This window comes from Manis javanica, chromosome 9 (genome assembly GCF_040802235.1).
Source record: "Manis javanica isolate MJ-LG chromosome 9, MJ_LKY, whole genome shotgun sequence".
Classification (NCBI taxonomy): Eukaryota; Metazoa; Chordata; class Mammalia; order Pholidota; family Manidae; genus Manis; species Manis javanica.
This window is the reverse complement of record NC_133164.1, coordinates 91,158,125-91,182,440: the sequence shown is the minus strand read 5'-3', so window position 1 is coordinate 91,182,440 and position 24,316 is coordinate 91,158,125. Positions and strand designations below refer to the sequence as shown.

Genomic DNA, 24,316 nt, shown 5'->3' with positions numbered 1-24,316 from the left:
TGCTCCAACAATGTACAAAAAGACCTAACCAATGCAGTAAGACAAGGAAAAGAAAAAAGAGAAAAATTATAAAGGAAGATATGAAACTATCATTATTAGAAGAAGATACACTGATTTACACACAGAACATTCAAGAAAATCTTCAGACCAACTAATAAAACTAACAGGAATGCAGAAAAAGTACTGGGTAAAATATTGATTTAGGAAAATCAATAGTGTTGCTATATGGCAATAACCAATTAAAACATTTAGTAGAAAAAAGATGATATTCAAAATACTCCAATAAACTAATATGTAACAACAAATGTGTAAAGATTTTATGGAAAATGAATTAAAATTTTGGAGTAATTAAAGAAGTCAAATGGAGAGAGATGCTATTAATATATAAAAGACTCAAAATTATATGATATAAATTTGAAAATGTCAAAATTAATATACAACATCATCAAAATATGATTACAAAATTTGTGACTTCTGCAATCAAAATCCCAGTAGGACTTACCAATGAAAATACAGAGACTGTCAAAATGGATAAACAAAGCATGAGCCAACTATATGATGGATACAAGAAACTCAATTCACACATAATAGTTTAGGCAGATTAAAAGTAAAATGGAGTTCTTGCAAAAGCGAAAATACAGCCTACAAAATGGGAGAAAATATTTGAAAATCATATATATGAAAAGATAATTACATCCAGAATATACAAAGAACTTTAACAACTCAATAATTTAAGAACAAATCAGCAAAGAATTTGAATAGAAATTTTTCTGAAGAAGATATACAAATGGGCCAATAAACATATGAAAAGATGGCCAATCTCATTAGTCATTAGGGAAATGCAACTCAAAAGCCACATGAGGCACCACTACACCCACTATGATTGGCTATGAAACAGCAACAACACTAGAAAGTGTTGAGAAGGCTGTGGAGGAACTGGAAACTTCACCTGTTGCTGGTGGCATGTAAAAGGGTGATGCAGCTGCTTTTGAAGTGCTAAACAGAGAGTTACCATATGACTCAGCAATTCTATTCCTAGGTATATACCCAAGAAAATTGAAAACATATGTCCACACAAAAATCTGTACACAAATATTCATAGAAACATTATTCATAATTACCAAAAATATCCATCAACTGATGAATGGATACAAATCTATGGTATATCCATACAATGGGATATCATTCAACAAGATGGATGACCCTTGAAAACATTATACTAAGTGAAAGAAGCCAGTTATGTATTATATGATTGCATTTATATGAAACATCCAGAATAGGCAAACCAATAGAAACAGAAAGTAGATTAGTGGTTGCCAGGGGCTGGGAATGAAGTCAGGAATAGGGAGTATCTGCTAATGGGTATGGGATTTATTTCTGGGGTTGATGTTCTAACATTGATTGTGGTGTTGGCTGTACAACCTTGTGAATATCAAAAAAAAAAAACCCACTGAACTGTACCCTTGAAATAGATACATTTTATGATGTATTAAATAAAATCAATAAAGCTAGAAGAAATAAAAGGATGTAAAATGATACACCATGCAAACACTAATCAAAAGAGAGGTAAATGGCTATATTAATATTAGACAAAGAATTTCAAACTTCACACTTTGGAATAAAGAAAATTACCATGTATGAGATGGGCATTACTTAAAGAGAGAATGATTCACCAAGAAGACATAATAACACTGAGTGAAGTGAAAACCAACAGAAATAAAATGGAAAAATAGACAAATCCACAGTTAAAGTTGGGAACTTCAATACTCCTTTCTCAGTAATCAACAAAACTAGTAGTTAGACCCATATACAAAAGTAAACTCAAAATGGATCAAAGACCTGAATGTCAGTCATGAAACCATTAAACTCTTGGAAAAAAACATAGGCAAAAACCTCTTAGACATAAACATGAGTGACCTCTTCTTGAACATATCTCCCCGGGCAAGGAAAACAACAGCAAAAATGAGCAAGTGGGACTATATTAAGCTGAAAAGCTTCTGTACAGCAAAAGACACCATCAATAGAACAAAAAGGAACCCTACAGTATGGGAGAATATATTTGAAAATGACAGATCCAATAAAGGCTTGACGTCCAGAATATATAAAGAGCTCACATGCCTCAACAAGCAAAAAACAAATAACCAAATTAAAAAATGAGCAGAGGAAGTGAACAGACATTCTCCAAAAAAGAAATACAGATGGCCAACAGACACATGAAAAGATGCTCCACATCGCTAATTATCAGAGAAATGCAAATTAAAACTACAAAGAGGTATCACCTTACACCAGTTAAGGATGGCTGCCATCCAAAAGACAAACAACAACAAATGTTGGAGAGGCTGTGGAGAAAGGGGAACCCTCTTACACTGCTGGTGGGAATGTAAATTAGTTCAACCATTGTGGAAAGCAGTATGGAGGTACATCAAAATGCTCAAAACAGACTTACCATTTGACCCAGGAATTCTACTCCTAGGAATTTACCCTAAGAATGTAGCAATCAAGTTTGAGAAAGACAGATGCACCCCTATGTTTATCGCTGCACTATTTACAATAGCCAAGAATTGGAAGCAACCTAAATGTCCATCGATAGATGAATGGATAAAGAAGATGTGGTACATATACACAATGGAATACTACTCAGCCATAAGAAAAGGGCAAATCCTACCATTTGCAGCAACATGGATGGAGCTGGAGGGTATTATGCTCAGTGAAATAAGCCAAGCAGAGAAAGAGAAATACCAAATGATTTCACTCATCTGTGGAGTATAAGAACAAAGGAAAAACTGAAGGAACAAAACAGCAGCAGAATCACAGAACCCAAGAATGGACTAACAGGTACCAAAGGGAAAGGGACTGGGGAGGATGGGTGGGCAGGGAGGGATAAGGCAGGGGAAGAAGAAGGGGGGTATTAAGATTAGCATGCATGGGGGGTGGGAGAAAGGCGAGGGCTGTACAACACAGAGAAGACAAGTAGTGACTCTATAACACTTTGCTATGCTGATGGACAGTGACTGTAAAGGGGTTTATAGGGGGGACCTAGTATAGGGGAGAGCCTTGTAAACATAATATTCATCATGTAAGTGTAGATTAATGATAACAAAAAAAAAAAAAGCAGTTCCTGTGTGGTGACCTCCAATGAGTTCTACACAATGGTATAAAGGGCATATAAAAGGGTAGGCAAAGGGTTTGTTTGTGCTTATACAGGATCAAAGCCTAATTTGGCTACCCAGAAAATGAACTAAGATACGATATGAAAAAGAACTTCCAACATCAGCACTCTCTGGAAGACTCATGCCAGAAGATGAGCATCAAAAAACCCCAACAAAGATCCACACACTGCTACAGGTGTATATGCACTCATCCCACCAGTTCCTGGACTTGCCATGGAAATGAAGAAGGAGATATCTAAGCTGGCCTGTGCATACAGTAAAACAACAAATTTGACTGGATCTACACTGTTGGAACTCAACCAAGAATTAGGAGAAGTGCAAATTGTAGCGCTCCAAAATCTTACAACTACAGACTATTTACTGTTAAAAGAACATATGAGATGTGAACAGTCCACAGGAATGGGTTGTTTTAATTTGTCTGATTTCTCTCAGACTGTTCAAGTTCAGTTGGACAATATCCACCATATCATAGATAAGTTTTCACAAACGCCTAAAGTGCCTAACTGGTTTTCTTGGTTTCACTGGAAATGGCTGGTAATTATAAGTATGCTTTGGTTATGTAACTATATTCCTATTATGTTAATGTGTGTGCGCAATTTAATTAGTGGTTTAAAACCTATACATGCTGAAGTTACTATACAAGAAGATATGTCAAAGAAATAATTAATCTTCCCATGTTTTCTTCCGCCTGCTACTTCTATAGCTTTTCTTCTTCCTTCCTAATTACAACCCATAAATAGAATTCGTGCCTCATATCAAATTTACCATGTATCACAGTTCTTCCAAGTGGTAAAGATACCTCAAGACAAATGCTGGGCATACAAGCCACAGGGCATAAATATGCAAAGAAGTAAAAAACTAACCTTTTCAAACAATAAGGCTTCTCTCTCACTTACCAACTTTACATTTCCCTGTATGGCCCCGGAAGATGACTGGTTAGCCAGAGACGGGTAAGATTCCTCAAGGGAGGAACAAACTAAGACAGGCACAGTCACCGGGGAACCATCAGGTGAGGAACTGGGGATAAACAGAGGTGAGGCTCAGAACCTCCCCCCCCACCATTCTGAGAGAAATCTGTTGCATCCGTGGATGTTTTATTGCCCTTGTCTAGCTTGGATTAACACATAGTCTACAGGCACACACCTGATCATCTACATTTGCTCTCTTACAACACTAAACTATGTTTTCTACCTTTATCTTGCATCTACCTACCACTTCAGCATTTTATTAAAAATAATAATAATAAAGAGAGAAATGTGGTATCCACATACAAATCAAGTATAAAAATCAAACGAATATTCATATTTGAACTGTTTATAATTCATAATGCATGATCAAAACCAAAAGTTTCTGTGATGACTGCCCTTGTACTATTCACCATGTAACTTATTCACTATGTAAGAATTTGTTCTCCATGTAAAAACTTGTTCATTATGCTTCAGAAGATTGGAGACTGACGAAAAGTAGGCTTGAGGTGGATTAATGATTATACATTGAGCATTGAGTCCCCTATACAGAATTTTATTGTTGTTAACAACCATTTGATCAAAACAAATAGGAGAGATGCCCTCACAAAAAAATAAATAAATAAATAAAGAAGAAATAAATAAAATAAAGTACACACTTCCAATTGTAAAATAAGTAAGTAACCGGGATGTAATGTATAGCATAAGGAATATAGTCAAAATATTGTGACATCTTGGTATGGTGATAGCTGGTACCTAGAATTATCATGTATATAAATGTTCAATCACTGTGTTGTACACCTGAAACGAATGTAATACTGTATGTCAACTACCCTTCAATAAAAAATAATTATCTAAAAAAAAAAAAAAACAAAAACAAACTAGTAGTTAGAAAAATCAGAAAGTATATAGAAAAGCGGGAATACCATCAACCAACCAGATCTAACTGACATTTATAGAACATTCCACCCAACAACAGCACATTCTCTTCAAGTACACATGGAACATTGATGGCAATAGATCCCATCCTCAGTCATAAACTAAACCTTAACAGATTTTAATGAGTGAAACTCATACATACGTATGTTCTTTCTTCTGGGATTTCAATGTAATTAAACTAAAAATCAATAACAAAGAAAACAAGAAAAGCTCCAAACATACAGAAATTAACACACTTCTAAAGTAATTCATGGGTCAAAACAAATATAGAGAAAACAAGAAAGGACATGAACAAACACTTAACATCATTAGCCATCAGGGAAATGCAAATTAGAACCATGATGAGATGCCATTACCTACTAAAATGAACAATATGAAAAAATAATGACAATACCAAAGGTTGTCAGAATGTGGAGCAGCTGGACCTCTAATACATTCCTGGTGGAAATGCAAAATAGTACAGTCATTCTAGAAAACGATTTGGCAGTTTCTTTTAAGGGTAAACATACACTTATCATATGAACCAACAATCCACTCCTATGTATTTACTTATTCTAGAAAAATTACAACTTCTGGTTACCCAAAAACTTGCACATGAATATGTATAGCAGCTCTTTGCATAATTGCTCAAAACTGGAAACAAACCAAATGTCTACCAACAAATGAATGGATAAACAAACTCTGGTACAACTAGTACATCCATACAATGGAATACTACTCAGCAAGAAAAAGGAATGAACTACTCATATGTGCAATAACTTAGATGGATCTCAAAGGCATCATGCTGAGTGAAAGAAGCCAATCTCAAAAGGTCACTTACTTAATAATTCTATTTATATAACATTCTCAGAAAAATAAAACAGATCCCTGACTGCTATGCATTAAGGGTGGTGGGGGAGGGAGACTACAGAGGAATAGCATAAGGGAGTTTTCTGGGCAATGGAACTGCTTTGCATCTTGCTTGTGGAAGAGGCTACACAAATCTTTGCTTGTGTTAAAATTCATATGAGAGAACAAAAGGCCAAGAAGAGCCAAGAAACTTCGGAAGAATGAGGTGGAAAGACATGCCCTACCAGATAGCAAGATTTGTTCCATAGTTATAATAATAGCACTGGCCTATCAGTTCAAGGAAAAATAAACCACTAGAACAAAATAAAACACCTATAGTCAAGAAACACAATCATGAATATATGGAAATGTGATACATCACAAAAGTACAGCTACAATTTAGGAGAAGTGGTATGTGGGGTGGGGAAGGAGGAAAAGTGAGACCAGGAAAAGATACAAAGGGAATTTCAGCTATATCTGTAATGTTTTTATTTCTTAAAAGAAAGAGGAGAAGGAAGAGGAGGAATCAGAAGCAAATGTGGCCAAATGTTAGTATTTTTTTTAATTGGATGTAATTATGTATTACATTATTCCTTATATCTGAGCTATCCAACACTCTCACCACTAGACACTGAAGTAATTTAAATTAATTAAAATTAAATAAAACTTAAAATTCAGTTCCAGTATTCCACTATCCACATTTCAAGTGCTAATAACCACATCTGACTGGTGGCTACCAAATTGGACAATGTAGATATTGAACATTTCCACTATCACATAAAGTTCTACAGGGCAGAGCTGGTCTACATGTGTATATGTGTTAGATGGTTCACTGTAAGAAATCATCAAGAAAGACTTAAAATCTGTAGTACATATTATGATGAGTCACAGATGTGAAAGGACATCATATAATCAAAACTTTGTACGTCTTTACTTTCTGATTGGAATGCCATATCTTTCTATCTCTCCAGAAATTTCCCTAAGACAAGGGGCACAAACTTTTTGTTGTCTCTTCTAAACATCATTGCACTTACTTTAGGATTATTTCACTATTTGATAGAGGAAAATTCATTATCTTACTTTCACATGAGTATAAAAGCTACTCTTGACAGCTGCTCTGTAAAAATGGGCCCAGTTTTCATACCTTTGGCTTTGATGATCATGATCCTTTGCTGTAGGTCAATAAAGGGCTGGATCAGACAGAGCCGGGGCTCCTGCTTCTGACTGAGGCAAATGCCGTTGTGATTGACAACCATCCAGCCTCGGTCGTACAACAGCCCATGATTTCCTAGAGGCCAGCTGGTCACCTAAACAAAAAGATAGCTGTATTTTAGGCCAGGGCTCCACAAAAATGATCTTCACATTGTTGCACAGTGGTTACACAAGTACAGATGGGCTTCATGAATTCAGCATACTTTTGAAGAAAGAAATGGAGGAAGAGAAGAAAGTAAAACAAAGAGGACAATGCTGCAAAGGAGATGGTGTGGGAGCCAAATACCTTCCATTTATCCTCCAGATCCAATTCCCACCCTTCTCCTCATCAACCTTTCTTTAAGCAGGTAATCCATGTGCATGGAACAACAGTTAGAACAAGAATATACATGGAAGGTGAGCCTCCACCCCACCCCAGCTCCTAGCTCCCTCTCCCCCCAAGGTCTGCAAGGCTCCTGCTTTCTGTATATCCTTCCACAGTGGTGAATGCTTGTAGAGGCATATCCTGCTGCCACAGACTTACTGCTCACATAAATTGTGTCTGTACTGGAATGGCCACTGCGGTGATCCACCTTCATATTTCTACAGCATTAAAATACAAAGTACACCCAGTATCCAGATTTTGCATTCTAATACTATTCTCCAATAAAAAAAGAACTAGGGTTCTTTGGAGAAATGGGTGATTCCAGGGCTGGGGAGAGACTAACAGGAGACTATACAAAAGAAAGGAAGTGCTCAAAAAACAAAAGGATGGGGGTACTTCAAAGGGACGTAGGAGCCAACTGAAAGCATACCCAATGTCCAAAACTAGAACAATTTGAGGAAAAATAATATTAACAAGAGTTACAAATAAGGAAAGGAATATAGACAGAATAAACCTTGTGGTGTTGGATCAGAATTGGAGGTATCAGTGTGAAATCAGGACTCTGACTAGATGACAGAGAGAGAGGGAAGCAGTGAGAAGGGGAAATAGATAGATACTATAGATGTGTGTGTGTGTGCATGTGTGTGGAGTGTCCCAAAACCCTCACACATAAATATACATGGTAGGCAGAATAACTGTCCCTCCAAAATACCCACATCCTAATCCCTGGAATTAGGCAAAAGAGATTTGCAGATGTGATTAAAGTTGAGGACTCTGAAGTGGGGAGATTTTCCTAGATTACCCATTAGGCCCACTCTAATCAGATGAGTCCTGTGAAAAGTTTATGATAACTTGTTACAGCAGCAATAGAAAACTAATGCAGTATGTTTCTGAATTCTGTGCACTGAGAGGGCAGAGAAGCAATAACATCCCAGAAGCAATGATCAGTCCTAGCAACCAAATACATGTTTCTAAATACCATTCTCTAATAAAATAAGTGAGCTTCCATGATGAAATGGCCAACTCCATTTCCTAGGCAGGGGAAATACAAATGAGTCTAGAATATCTTCTTGTATTGCTCTAAGAAAGATGAGGAAATATCATAAGCACACAGGAGCTGGCTTGAAGGAGCCCCCACTGATCAAATCTGTGGCAATTTAAGCACCAAGGTAAATACTGATAGGCGACAGTCTGTAGCAAAATAGAAATCTGTGAATCCATGTAAATTTTAAAAAAAAGAGAATTAATGACTAAATAAACAAGGAAGAAGGAAATCTCTACCCTACAGTAGAATTCCAAATAATAAATAAATCTAGAAGGAATGATAGAATTTTTTGAATTGCCATTTTGCAACCACCATACCAACAATTGATTTAGGCAAAAGTCATTAGGAGATGCGAAATCTAATGAATAAAAGTTTGATAAGGAATAAGATATTTACATATTCTTAAACTATCTTTCCACAAAATACTTATTAATTAGTAAGTATAACATGCTTACTAATGAATTTTACCATGGAGAAACCTGGCAGACCCATCTTAAGCAAGTGATAAAAATTAACGTCATCAGCATTGGGGCAAATTAACAGGTATGTCTTCTTCTGGGAGGCGCTGCGAAAGCAAAGCATCACTCTCGTAGTACCTCAGGAATACCTCGGGAAAACCTCAGATAATACCATCACCTGGGGGTCAGGAGGCCTTGAGAGGTGATTAGGTCATTAGGGCGGAACCCTCACGAATGAGATTTATATTTTTAAGAGGTGAGCTCCCTCACCACTTCTGCCATGTGAGAACACAGTGAGAAGACATCTATGAAGCAGGAAGTGAGCCCTCACTAGACACTAAATCTGTCAGTGTCTTGATCTTTGACTTCCAGCCCCCAGAACTGTGAGAAATAAATTTCTGTTGTTTATCAGCCACCCAGTCAGTGGTATTTTGCTGTGGTAGCCTGAACAGACTGAGACACTCACCCACCAGAATTCTATCAGGCATACCCCACCTCTGCCCTGCTTGCCCTTACCACGGGTTGTGATTCTGTTCCCTTGTGTGGTATTTGGTCTTGTGTGGGTTTCCTTTCTGAGACAATGCACTGCCTGAGGTCAGGCACCATTTCCATTTTGCTCACCACTGTATACAAGGAGCTGGCCCAGGCCCTGGCAGGTAGAAGGTATGCAGTATGTAGTTTTTTAATGAGCAGAGGGAAGACAATTAGCAAAACATGAAACTTACTGAGTCTCAGTGTCCTCATCTGTAAAATGGGGCACTAATTTCTGCCCATGCAATCTTTGAAATGAGACTATCCTATGGAATGTGACCCATCTGTGAAAATGGAGTCCATAAAATAGAGTTCCCACAAGGGAAACACTGACTCCTCACCTGCCTCTTTTTGAGATTGGAGGTAAACTTGATCATTAACGGTGTCAGACAGGAGGACAGACTTCTGTGGGACCAGCCTGAAATGTGGGTGTCAAACAGCCTTGACCACGGTTACGTCCAACCAAGAGCCACAGCCTGCCATCCCAGAGGCTCAGGGGTCTAGGGCCTTTGCCTGAGACTTGGGACACACACAGATTATAGAAAGACACCCTCAGTTTGACCACAACAGGGGGATCCAGTCTCCCAGCTCAGGTGACTAACAAGTCAGCACATTTTAAGACAATATAGTACATTGTAGCCCTCCACAGGGAGGTCTGAGCAGAACAAGTCACATAAGAGCATGGACCCACGGAGTCAAATCCTTGCTCTGTCATTTATTAGCAGCTGACCTAAGCCTCAATACTTAACCTCAATAGCCCTTAGGCTCCATATCTGTACAATAGGGATGATATTATTACATGCCTCATATTATTGTTTTGAGGATCGACTGAAATAAAGCTGGAACAAAGCATGCTAAATGCTTCCAGAGAAAGCCAGCACACATATGCAGTCAGTGAAAGTTACATCCATAATTATTAACAGAAACAGGTATTCATCAGTCAGAAACAAGGTTCTCCCAAGGTCCTCCCCATAAGCAGAGTCACATCCAAAAGTCAGCCCAAAGCAGGGAAGTCAGAACAAGAGCAGCTCATCATATATCACGATATTCTGAATCTAATTTTGATGTTCTGCATGCTTTTCATTTTCTGCACTTTTTTGCTTTGATCAAAAAACATTTTATCAGAAAATGTATCAAAAATTGTTAAACAAAAAAGAAGGAGTCTCTGTGCTGCCTTACCTCAAGCGCAGCACAGGATTTGATCGGGTAGAGGTAAAGGTTGGTGATGACATGTGGCCCCAGGCCTCCATCCAGGACTCCTGCAGCTTTCTCTGAAGGGGTCTGCTGGATTCTGGCAGCCTCTGGCAGAGGTAAGTGCAAACCCACCGCATCCACAGTGGTGAATGAGTCATTCTGAACCTCAGAGTCGGTGGCAGCGTCTTGCTGAGGTGAGGGACTGCATCTGTCCACAGTGGCGGGCACAGCACTCTGAGCCTTGCTCTCTGCTGGTGGGGTGCCAGCCTCCCCAGGAATGGCCTGAGGGAAAGGTTGGCCATCAGATGGGTGCAGCCAGGTTGCTATGATGAACCTAAGAAAGGCCTGAGCATCCTCAAGGGTAGACATGTATCCAAATGAAATCCTCACAGATCCTGTAGGCTGTCCATCTATGAGGTCCACATTATCTCCACAGACATGTCCAGCCTAGAATAAAATGGAGATAAGTCAGCCAGAGTGACTCATTACTCATGGATAAATTGGAAACAGTTTTGTAAAACAAATTTAAGACAAAATTAACACAGGATAAAGAACTGCAACACTATGAGCTGTGTGCCTAGTAGTTCTACAAGCACAGGGATGCACTTTTGGGACCTACTTTGCTCAACTATAAATTAGGGTCAATATCAATCTCAAGAGGTCATTTAAAAATTTTAAAGAAATACTTCATAGAAAGCATTTATCCATAGGCATACACAATGCTGACCTACTGAGGTGTCAAAAAACAGACCAAAGTTTCAGAAGCACGATGGGTCAGCTTCTTGGTCTACCAAGGGCTGAGACATGTTCACCTGCTGGCTACTCCCTTTAGCCTCTCTTAGAACCACAGAGAGGCCTCCATTCCTGACAGCTGCCCTTTGACAAGAGGGAAAGACAGAGATGCTGCCCCTATGAATGGCCAGCCCACAGCCACTACCTGCTGGGAGGTGGGGAAAGAAAGAGAGGACATCCCCAAGCCTCTCCAAGCATGGCTGCCAAGTGTGGGTCCCTGCTCTGACAACCTGCTTCCTGCAGCACTATATCAAGATCAGTCACCCAAAGACTTGGGGACACAACATTCTACAGGATCAAATATTATATACAGAACTGCATTTGTTTGTGTTGTGAGCCTCCCTCTCTTTTTTCTTGTATTTCTTTTATTAAGGTATTATTGATATACACTCTTATGAAGGTTTCACATGAAAAAACAATGTGGTTACTATATTCACCCCTTTTATCATGCCCCCCCACACACCCTATTGCAGTCACTGTCCATCAGTGCAGTAAGATGCCACAGAGTCACTATTTGCCTTCTCTATCCTACACTGTCTTCCCGCTGATCCCCCCAATTCCCTGTGTGCCAATCATAATACCCCTCAATCCCCTTCTCCCTCCCTCTCCACCGACCCTCCCCCACCCCACCCCTTTGGTAACCACTAGTCCCTTCTTGCAGTCTGTGAGTCTGTTGCTGTTTTGTTCCTTCTGTTTTGCTTCATTGTTATACTCCACAAATGAGGGAAATCCTTTAGTACTTGTCTTTCTTCACCTGGCTTATTTCACTGAGCATAATATCCTCCAGCTCCATACATGTTGTTGCAAATGGTAGGATTTGTTTCTTTCTTACGGCTGAGTAGTATTCCATTCTGTATATGTACAAAATATTCATTATCCATTCATATACTGATGGACACTTAGGTTGCTTCCCTATCTTGGCTATTGTAAATAGTGCTGTGATAAACATAGGGGTGCATATGTCTTTTTGAATCTGAGAAATTATATTTTCTGGGTAAATTCCTAGGAGAGGACCTCCCAGGTCAAATGGTATTTCTATTTTTAATTTTTTGAGAAACCTCCATATTGCTTTCCACAATGTTTGAACTAGCTTACATTCCCACCAGCAGTGTTAGGAGGGTTCCCCTTTCTCCGCATCCTCGCCAGCATTTGTTGTTACTAGTCTTTTGAATACTGGCCATCCTAACTGGTGTGAGGTGACATCTCATTATGGTTTTTATTTGCATTTCCCTGATAATTAGTGATGTAGAGGATCTTTTCATGTGCCTGTTGGACATTTAAATTTTTTCTTTGGAGAATTGTCTGTTCACATCCTCGGCCCACTTTTTAATCGGGTTATTTGCTTTTTGGCTGCTGAAGTGTGTCAGTTCTACAAACAGTGATGGTTTAACTTCTTCTTTACCAATCTGGATGCCTTTTATTTATTTGTGTTGTCTGATTGCCATGGCTAGGACCTCCAGAACTATGTTGAATAAAAGTGGAGAGATTGAGCATCCTTGTCTTGTTCCTGATCTTAGGACAAAAGCTTTCAGCTTCTCACTGTTAAGTATGATGTTGGCTGTGGGTTTGTCATATATGGCCTTTATTATGTTGAGGTACATGCCCTCTATACCCATTTTGTTCAGAGTTTTTATCATGAATGGATGTTGAATTCTGTCCAATGCTTTTTTAACATCTATGGAGGTGATCATATGGTTTTTGTCCTTCCTTTTGTTGATGTGGTGGATGATGTTGATGGATTTGGATTATTGAACCATCCTTGCATCCTGGAATAAATCCTACTTGATCATGATGGATGATCTTTTTGATGTACTTTTGACTTTGGTTTGCTAATATTTTGTTGAGTATTTTTGCATCTATGTTAATCAGGAATATTGGTCTCTAATTTTCTTTTTTTTGTGTGTGGTGTCTTTGCCTTGTTTTGGTATTAGAGTGATGCTGGCCTCATAGAATGAGTTTGGGAGTATTCCCTCATCTTCAATTTCTTGGATTAAAGAGGATGGGTATTAGGTGTTCTCCAAATGTTTGATAAAATACAGCAGTAAAGCCATGTGGTCCAGGGGTTTTATTCTTAGGTAGTTTTTTGATTACCAATTCAATTTCACTGTTGGTTTTTGTTCTGTTCAGATATTCTGTTTCTTCCTAGATCAGCCCTGACAGGTTGTATTTTTCTAGAAAGTTGTCCATTTCTTCTAGGTTATCCAGTTTGTTAGGATATAATTTTTCACAGTATTCTCTAATAATTATTTGTATTTCTATAGTGTCTGTCATGATGTTTCCTGTCTAATTTCTGATTCTGTTTATGTGTGTAGACTCTCTTTTTTTCTTAATAAGTCTGCCAAGATTTTATCTATTTTGTTTATTTTCTCAAAGGACCACCTCCTGCTTTCATTGATTCTATTGTTTTATTCTTCTTGTTTTCATTTATTTCTGCTCTAATCTTTAATATGAACCTCCTTCTACTGACTTTGGGCCTCATTTGTTCTTCTTTTTCTAGTTTTGTTAACTGTGAGTTTAGACTGTTCATATGGGATTGTTCTTCATTCCTGAGGTAGATCTGTATTGTAATATACTTCCCTCTTGGCACAGCCTTCACTACATCCCACAGATTTTGCAGTGTTGAATTATTATTGTCATTTGTCTCCATACATTGCTTGATCTCTGTTTTTATTTGGTCGTTGATCCATTGATTATTTAGGAACATGCTGTTAAGCCTCCATGTAGTTGTGGGCTTTTCATTTCCTTTGCATAATTTATTTCTAGTTTTATACTTTGTGGTCTGAGAAGCTGATAGGTACAATTTCAATCTTCTTGAATTTACTGAGGCTCTTTCTGTTGCCTACTATATGATTGATTTTTGAAAATGTTCCATGTGCACTTGAGAAGAATGTGTATCCTGCTGGTTTGGGGTGTAGAGTTCTGTAGATGTCTGTTAGGTCCATCTGTTCTAATGTGTTGTTCAGTGCCTCTGCCTCCTTACTTATTTTCTGTCTGCTTGATCTGTCCTTTGGAGTGAGTGGTGTGTTGAAGTCTCCTAAAATGAATGTATTGCATTCTGTTTCCCCCTTTAATTCTGTTAGTAGTTGTTTCACATATGTAGGGGCTCCTATGTTGGATCATAGATATTTATAATGGTTATATCCTCTTTGGATTAAACCCTTAATAATCATGTCCTTCTTTGTTGAGTTACTTTCTTTGTTTTGAAGTCTATTTTGTCTGATACAAGTACTGCAACTGCTGCTTTTTTCACCCTATTAGTTGCATGAAATATCTTTTTACATTCCTTCACTTTTAGTCTTTGTCTGTCTTTGGGTTTGAAGTGAGTCTCTTGTAGGCAGCATACAGATGGGCCTTGTTTTTTTTATCCATTCAATGGCTCCACGTCTTTTGATTGGTACATTCAGACCATTTACATTTAGAGTCATTATTGACAGATATGTACTTATTGCCATTGCAGGCTTTAGATTCAGGGTTACCAAAGATTCAAGGGTAATTCCCTTACTATCTAACAGTCTAATTTAACTCACTTAGTATGCTATTACAAACACAATCTAAAGGTTCTTTTTTTTTCCTCCTTTTTCTTCCTCCTCCATTCTTTATATATTAGGTATCATATTCTGTACTGTTTATCTATCCCTTGATTGACTTTGGGGGTAGGTGATTTGATTTGCATCTGCTTCATAATTAATTGTTCTACTTTCTTTACTGTGGTTTTATTTCCTCTAGTGACAGCTATTTAGCCTTAGGAACACTTCCATCTACAGCAGTCCCTCAAAAGTGCACTGTAGAGAGGGTTTTTGGGAAGTAAATTCTCTCAGCTTTTGCTTATCTGGGAATTGTTTAATCCCTCCTTCAAATTTAAATGACAGTCTTGCTGGTCAGTGTATTCTTGGTTTGAGGCCCTTTTGTTTTGTTGCATTAAATATATAATGCCACTCCCTTTTGGCCTGTAAGGTTTCTGTTGAGAAGTCTGATGATAGCCTGATGGTTTTTCCTTTGCATGTGATCTTTTTTCTCTGTCTGGCTGCTTTTAAAAGTCTGTCCTTATCCTTGATCTTTGCCATTTTAGTTATTATATGTCTTGGTGTTGTCTTCCTTGGGTGTCTTGTGTTCGGAGATCTGTGCACCTCCATGGCCTGAGAAACTATAATGCGAATATCATTCCATTTGGATTGGTCACACAGTTCTCTCAATATTCTTTCATTCCTAGAGCTCATTTTTTCTGTGCCTCTGCTTTTTTGCATTCCTCTTCTCTAATTTCTATGCCATTTACTTTCTCTTCTACTACATCTAATCTACTTTTAAATCCATTCATTGTATGTTTCATTTCAAATACTAAATTTCTTAATGATTTAATCTCTGTCCTAAACCAGTCCCTGAGTTCTGGAATATTTTTCTCTACCTCCATGAGCAAGTTTATGATCTTCATTTTGAAATCTCTTTCAGGAAGAATTATGAGTTCAGTTTCACTTGGTCCTTTTTCTGGTGTTTGTGGGATTTTGGTTTGAACCAGGTTCCTTTGGCATGTCATATTTGTATGTGACACCCTCTAGTGCCCAGAAGTTCTACTCTCTGGAGCTGCTCAGCCCCTGATGTGAAGTCGGGGGTTTCAGGGCAGTGGTGCTGGTGTCTGGGGGGAGGAAAGAGCTGTTTCCCACTTCCCAGCTGCTGCGCCTGTCTCCACTGTCAGAACCAGTGTGCCAAGCACACAGGTGTAAGCCTCTGTGCTTTGCATCTGTAGCTGCTGTAGGCAGGTCTTCCCTCTGGTTAGCCTGATGCTAGAGCAGGGACTGACAGTTTGTGAGCCAGTGCCAGCGGAATGCACACCAGGCTGTGTATCACAGTGGGTGGCCTCATAGCTGCTCCGTAGCCAGCCCAGGGGATGGAGTACCTGAAGCTCCTGAATGTCCCAACCTGCTGTGCAGAGTGCACCCAGACTATTTTGTCCACCTATCCTTTCTCTGGAGGAGCAAGCTCTGTGCAATCCTTGCCTCTTTAGCATCCCTCTCACTGTTAGGAAGTCTTCCCAACTGCCTGCCTTTCTCTTGTCCCAGAGCAGCCAGATGTGCATCCCTGTTTTCCACAAACAGCTAGAATCTCAAACCATGTATTCCACCTGTCTTAGCTTTCCAACCCCACAAAACTCCAGAGCCCCATGCAATGTAGCTTCATGCTCCCAGAGCAGATCTCCAGGGATGGGTGTTCAGTAGTTTTAGGCTTCCACCCCCTTCCCGCTACATTTCTCTTCCTCCTGCCAGTGAGCTGGGTTGGGGGAAGGGCTTGGGTCCCGCCAGATCATGGCTTTGGTATGATACCCTGTTCCATGAGATCTGCTCTTTTCCCCAGGTGTGTGCAGTCTGGTACAGCCTTCTTTCCTGTTGCTCCTTTAGGATTAGTCATATTAACTATATTTTCATATTATATGTGTTTTGGGGAGGAGGTTTCTGTCTCATGTCACCATCTTTAATCTATTCCTCTTTTCCTCCCTCTCTCTCTTTTTAAATAAAACTTAGTTAATGGTTGGTTGGGATCTAGCATATACAATATTTAGTGGTATCCAAAAGAAACTCAAGTTAGAAACTATTCTGAAATAAATAAGGGCTCTTTGCCACTCAAATTCTTCTTAAGCAAAATGATTCAATGGGTGAGGGGTTGAGGTGGGTAGGTAGGATGGGTGAGGGGGATAAAGAGGCACAAAAATCTCAATCATACTATAAGTTGGTCATTGCGATGGAAGTGCAGCATGGAGAATACAATCAATGATTCTGTAACATCTTCCTATGTTGACAGATAGTAACTGAGCTAGTTGGGATGAGGATGTAATAATGTATGTAACTGTTGAATCACTGTGTTGTATACTTGAAACCAATATAATATTGTATATCAATGAAACTTCAATTTTTTTTAACATACTTAAAAAAATTCAAAACAATGAAATGAAAAACCTCAGCCCAGGGGACAGGCAGAGAAGAAGGGGATTCCAAGAGCTGCAAGGGTACCCCCTGGAAGAGCTCCTCTCCTCACCTTGCCCAGTGATGAGCCAACTCCAGATGGAGACTTGACTCTGTTAGTGCTGAATGAGTTAAGGACCCTTACATGTATGAGCACATTCCCATGAGTGCTTGTTCCCTGTTAAATCCTCTTCTGCCTTTAAATTTTTGCCCTAAAAGTAAAAAATGATTGCCATAGAGATAATATCTTGAAACATTTTCTATTTTTCTTGACCCCTTTTCCTTTGTTTACCCACAGGGTGGGCTTAGAGAAATAAGCCTGCAAAACCAGCCCAACCCCAAACACACAACCAGCTGCCAGTATTGTTGTGGAACCACCACTGGGTCTTGCCAATCAGGGTTTGAGACACAGGGTCCAGTACCAACCTGAAGATGCTTCTTAACCATCTTGTCACTTATTCCCAGGTGCCTCTGGCAGGCCCCAGTGTTACAGAAGCAGCCAGTTCGCACTTGGATGTTGTAAAGGCTGGCCATTTTATCCACCTGCAGATTTAATATGACATGGTACCAGGGTTAGGAATGTCCAGTTTTACACTGATTGCCTGGGAGAGAGTTTCAGATTAATATTTGGACCTCTAATTTCTAACAATAAAATGAAAATAATGAGCTTGGAATTTTGCTCTAAAGTGCCATAATCTATCACAGACTTACTAATAAAATGTTACTGATAATTAAGTTTATCAAGTTGGGTTATAGATGTATGCCTGAGAAAAGTGAAAATATCAAATTTAGGCCAAATGACAAGTTACATGTAAAGCAAACAACCCAGTTAAGATAATGGACAGAATATTTGAATACACATTTTTCCAAAGAAGACATACAGACAGCTAGCAGGTACATTAAAAAGGTGCTCATCATTGCTAAATCATCAGAGAAATGCAAATCAAAACCACAATGAGATACTACCACACAACTGTTAGAATGGCTCATATCAAGAAAACAAGAAATAAGAAGTGTTGGTGGGAATGTAAATTGGTGCAGCCACTATGGAAGAAAGTACAAAGGTTCCTCAAAAAATTAAAAATAGAACTGTCATATGACATAGCAATTTCACTTCTGAGTATTTATCTAAAGGAAACAAAATCACTATCTTGAAAAGATATCTGCACTTACATGTTCATTATAGCATTATTTATAATAGCCAAGATATGGAAGGAAGCACCCCAAGTGTCCATAGAAGGAAATGAATAAAAATAATGTGTATACACACACATATACACAATGGAATATTACTCACATAACAAAGAAGGAAATCCTGCCATTTGTGACAACACGGATGAACCCTGAAGGCATTATACTATGTGAAATAAGTCAAACAGTGAAAGAAAGAAAAACAGAAAACAGATTGGTGGTTGTGAGGCAGGGGGTGGGTGAAACCAGTGAAGGCAGTCAAAAGGTACTACCTTTTGAGATAAATAAGCCCTAGGGATGAAATGGACAGCAGGGTGACTATGTTAACAAAACTACTGTATTGTATATCTGAAAGTTGCTAAGAGAGAAAATCTTAAAAGTTGTCATCACAAGAAAAAAAATTTGTAACTATGTGTAGTGATGGATGTTAACTAAACTTATTGTAGTAATATCATTTCACAGTACATGCATATATCAAATCATCATTATATACCTGAAAACTATATCATGTTATATGCCAGTTATCTCAATTTTTAAAAAATTTTAGTGACTTAATTTTTTTTTAAAAAGAGCCACATGTGGAGTGTAAAAACAAAGCAGAACTGAAGGAACAAAACAGCAGCAGACTCACAGACTCCAAGAAGGGACTAGTGGTTACCAAAGGAAAGGGGTTAGGGAGGGTGGGTGGGGAGGGTGGGAGAAGGGGATTAAGGGGCATCATAATTAACAATCACAATATAGGTAGTGGGGAAGGCAGTACAGCACAGAGAAAACAAGTAATGACTCTATAGCATCTTACTACACTGATAGTGACTGTAGTGAGGTGGGGGAGGGGACTTGATAATAGGGGTGAATGTTGAAACCATGATGCTGTTCATGTGAAACCTTCCGAAGATTGTATATCAATGATACTATAAAAAAGAGAGCCACATTTTTTAAGAGATTCACAAGAATAAAATCTGAGTGTGCCTGGGACATGAGGCACTCCTTGGTATCCTCTGCCACATGATTGATCACAGAGCACACTCCTCAGGCTGGCCTCTGCTCAAAGACTAGAATATAAACATTACTGTGTTGACACTAGTGTCATCAATTTGCACTTAATAATGTCTTTAAATTTAGGCTGAATCACAGAATTGCTATTAATGCAGAAGGTTCTTTCCTGTCCCCTGGAGACTCTGGGAGGAGATTTCACATTCATTCAAGGCTCAAAGATAGGGCTACCACTGTGAGTATTTGCCCAGCTCCTCAGGCAATGGTCAAAGGCCCCATTCCCCCAAGAATCTGGGTACTCAGTGAGGTTTCTCAGCTCAGGTGACTCAGGCTAAACTCGGGGGAGTCACCTAACCACACTCAGGAAAACACCCACATCTTGCCCTTTGCTACTTTTCTCCCAGGGAAGTCACATGTGAGGTGGCCAGAGGCAGCCAAAGGGAGTATGGTGCTCTATGCAGACTACAGGTCATCAAACCATCAGCTTGAGCTCCCGGAAGCGCAGTGCATAGCAATGGTGCCTCCTATTCGTCCTTGACAAGATTGTGACTATCTTCACGTAGCTGTCTCCCTGGACTGTCAGAGTGAGAAGAAGCCATTCTTGGGATTGAAGTGAGGGCCCTCAGGAAAACAGCTCTGTTCCTTTACCCTTGGCAAATAGCTCAGTAGCACAGGAGCCTGCTAATTGTTCAGGAGTTTGCTGGCTCTCTGAGACGAGGTCTGGCATCACCACTGTATCTGGCTCCCTCCATCTCCAGAGTCAGGTGGTCTCCATTCAAAGGGCAGCTTCCAAGGAAGCTCCCTCACTTCCACATCCCAGTTCCTGCCAAGCTGAATTCGAAGTTTCCTGTGCCCACCTCATGGCTGTCCCAGTTACTATTCCAGTTACTACTGCTGTGAAACAAGCCACCCAAACTTGGTGGGGAAAAAAACATTTCCTTGTGCTCGCAGCTAGTGACTCAGGAATTTGGATAGGGCACGGAGTTGACGGCTTGACTCTGTTCCTTGATTTCTCAAGTGTCGGCTGGGAGGACTCCAAGGTAGGGATTTGGAATCACCTGGAGACTCACTTACTCGTGTGTATCTTGCCCCCCATCTGGGAGGGCTCTGCCTCACCTCTGCACATGGCTTGACTTCCTCACAGCATGATAGCCTCAGGGTAGAACTTCTGACATGATAACTTAGGGCCCCAAAAGTGAGTATTCCAGGGAACAATGCTGACACTGCAACACCTTTATTGACAGCCTCAAAAGCCATTCAGTGTCACCTTCTGTGGCATTCTATTGGTTATAAGTGAGTCACAAACCCACCAAGATTTAACGGGAAGAGAGAGGGACCCAACCTGAAAAGGATGTGGATAGAAGTTGTTTGGACCACCCTTACTCTCTGCCTTAACTTCCCATCCCAAGTCAGACTCCTCTCACCCTGAGCCCTGGAGGATCCCACATAAGCCTGGCCTGTGCCCAGCAGGTGAAGGACAGGCTGTGGCAGGACAGGCTCTGCATCCAGGGGGGATGAGACACCTGCCTGGTTGCAGTGCAGCACTGGAGCCTCCCCACCCAGGAGCCTTTTTGATCAATGCTTATTGAGCACATGCTCCATACTTGGCCCCATGCTCAAATAACACTACCAGCAAGGTACTTTGCATTTCATAAGACTTAGTTTACATAAACTTGCCCATGCTCACAGAGCCTGCAGAAGCAGTGAGAATTGGAACCCGCACTTTTAACCACTGTCTAGAGGAAATTGGAGTCCTGGATACCAAAAACAAGAACCCAAAGACTTCTCATAGAAGGCTAAATTCTTTTACACATCCCCCGAAAAAAAGAGACAGCCAAACCCAGCCATGATGCGATCTGATCTTTCCAAAGGCCACCAAAACCCCTGTGGATTTCCTGCACTGTGAAGTAGCCCAGAAAAACCAAAGTTGCACATTGCTGAATAAGCACCGCCTCAGCCACAGATTCACCTGTGATTGACACCTTTATTTGATTTTAAATTTAAAGCCACTTCAATTGGCTTAAATTTGATTTATAGCCAAAACCAATCTAAGAAAAAAGAACAATATAGTTTCTGCTTAAATTTGATTTATAGCCAAAACCAATCTAATAAAAAAAAACAGTATGTGTTGATTCCTGGAATCTGGTGTGAGTCATGAACAGTGTGCAATAGGAGCTGCAAACAGTTCTTGTGATCCTTCTGAGGCAAACCCAGACAGGGAACATGTAACACCCCTATGTAAACACACAGGGGTGTCCTGTGTCCGACTTCAGGGAATGGGAGTCCTGGTGGAGTTGGTGAGGCACCTGGACAGGCAGCGCTCCCTGATGGCTCCTTTTTGAAGCTTCTCTGGGCAAATGAGGAACTCTCTCCAACCACAGCACACTGCACGGTAACCTCTGCCCTCCTCCACACCCCTTAGGAAATACAAACCGACTTTATGTTCAAGAATGAAACTTGCTTTACCAGTTACCTAAAAAAAAACATTTAAGAAGGCAAACCTCTGCCCCTGATGTGCTTTCCACCTGCCCTAGAAGCATGTAAAATTGCACACGTGCTAGTGGCATCAGGGCTGCTTCTGCCGCTGTGTAGCTGAGGGGCAGTGAGGGTCTGCACAGTCAACCTACGACTGTGGAATGTCTGCCCATGAATACCTCTGAGAACTGACATTGTCTCCAGAAGAATAATTCTTAAGTTTGTTCCTCAGATAGTTTAAGGCCATTCAGAAGAGGGGGGCTGGGAGTGATTCCTTGGCAACTGGATGTTATTTGAGAAATTCTGGGTTTAACAAAGGTGAATGGAGAGTGTGGCTTTCAAGGGAAGAAGAGCATCATCTTCTAAACTTTTCTGATGACAGAACCTGCTCTTCAAAGAACTGTGCTAGGAACCTGTGCTCTGGGAAGGGCCTTGGGTCCCCATATCCAGCAGATCTGTGATACTCCATCGGGTGGCATCACACAACACCATGTCTGAGTGCTTGATGCAACTTTTTAAGGGACGGGGCAGGTACCAGCTTACTCAGCTGTGACACAGACCCAAGCAATTCCCAATACGCAAACCACTATTTGCACAGGTTTCACAGGAAAATACATACAAAGGGTATATATACAGCAACTATTTTATCAACCTACCAAATCCTTTGATGTAGACACCCCAGCAGTTAACCTTGTTGTAATTTAGTTTCTGCTTATGCTTGATTTATAGCCCAAACTAATCTAAGAAAAAAGAACAATATAGTTTCTGCTTAAATTTGATTTATAGCCAAAACCAATCTAATAAAAAAAAACAGTATGTGTTGATTCCTGGAATCTGGTGTGAGTCATGAACAGTGTGCAATAGGAGCTGCAAACAGTTCTTGTGATCCTTCTGAGGCAAACCCAGACAGGGAACATGCCGTGAAACTCATGTAACCGGATGATTTGACTTAACACAATAGGAACATAAAAAACATATCTAGTTTGCGGTTGGTTGATTCAATGAGAAAGTAAATTCAATAATTATTAACCAATGATTGTTTTTCTGCTCGCTGCAACCTAATGAAGATGCAGGGGAAACACTGACTTGGTGCTTTGTCTCCAGAGGAAGTCTAAGCCCTCTTCCTGAAACATCATTCTGACTCGGTTTCTCATTTTCACAGTCCCTGACTACAATACTTTGAACTCATAGTATGCATGAAATGTGGCAGAAATAAGGGTCTTTGTGATGCTAAGGACATCATTTCTACTTGTCATAAGGAGTTCTGAATTACAAGCAACAAACAGTAGTACCAGGCCTATAATTTAGCACGACACTGCAATATGCTTCGATGTGTCACAGGGGTTACCAAGCTGTCTGTATGTGAAATGACTTCAGACATGGCATTCTGTCTACCCTATTCTGATATGTCTTCCCTTGCTGTCACCTGTCCCTTTCCACTGCTACCAGACTCAACCTCTCTCTTCCTACGTGAAATTGATCATTTCTGGCTGAATAAAGAGGGCTGGAAAACAAAATAGCCATGCTTATTAGAACTGTGTGTAAATGAGAGTAAAGAACCTATAAGGAAGGGCCAGGAGTCATTCCAGCAGTACACAGTGGCTTTGTTACAGCTGCTGCAAGAGCCCAGAGCCCCTGACAGCAAATTTCAGTGCTCAGAAAGGCACAGAGATGTGAAGGAGAGCAATTCTGTTTGAGCAGGCCAGCAAGATGACAAGAAAACTCACCTGGGAGTACCCAATGATCTTCCCGTTGTAGTCGAGTACATTAAAATTGATGACTGGACCCTGAACGTCCGGGCTGCTGAATTTAGAGTCACAGTAAATCCGCACCACAGGGCTTCCATTGGGGTAGTGGAGAGCAGACAGGGCAGTGTAGGTGTACTGAGCCAAGGTAAAAGTGTGCTGCTGTATGTTCCCCATTCCACCTTGAAAAAAATCACAAAGCACCAAAGAGAATCATGAACTATACATAAAATTTGCTTTCATTTTTAAGAAAACAAGATCCTTATAACTGGCACAACTGGAGTTCCTATTAATGGTGTTAAATGCTGTTAAATATTGTATGCTACTGCCCATATGATAAATGTTTAAGTCTTTGGTACTGAACGATAGTTTACCATTGCTGTTTTTATGGAATTTTTCCATAGGAATTGTCGTCATCCCTTTTTTTCTTAAAATAATGTTACTTACCATTTTTTTTGCTGTT

At 39.9% G+C, this 24,316-nt stretch overlaps 1 protein-coding gene across 7 annotated transcripts in view; it reads right to left on the bottom strand.

Annotated features, from left to right (window-relative positions):
- The window catches only part of MOCOS (molybdenum cofactor sulfurase), a 58,309-nt gene that overhangs the window by 19,105 nt on the left and 14,888 nt on the right, over positions 1-24,316 (bottom strand). For all 7 annotated transcript variants that reach the window (XR_001853886.3, XR_012121197.1, XM_073212916.1 and 4 more), the window contains 4 exons: positions 23,836-24,035; positions 17,876-17,992; positions 10,692-11,153; positions 7,047-7,209 (listed from right to left, as the gene is read on the bottom strand). Coding sequence is in view for 5 of the 7 variants with exons in the window: in XM_073212916.1 (XP_073069017.1) it covers positions 7,047-7,209; positions 10,692-11,153; positions 17,876-17,992; positions 23,836-24,035 (942 nt within the window). In the remaining 2 variants the exon portion in view is untranslated. The remainder of the gene's footprint in view (positions 1-7,046; positions 7,210-10,691; positions 11,154-17,875; positions 17,993-23,835; positions 24,036-24,316) is intronic.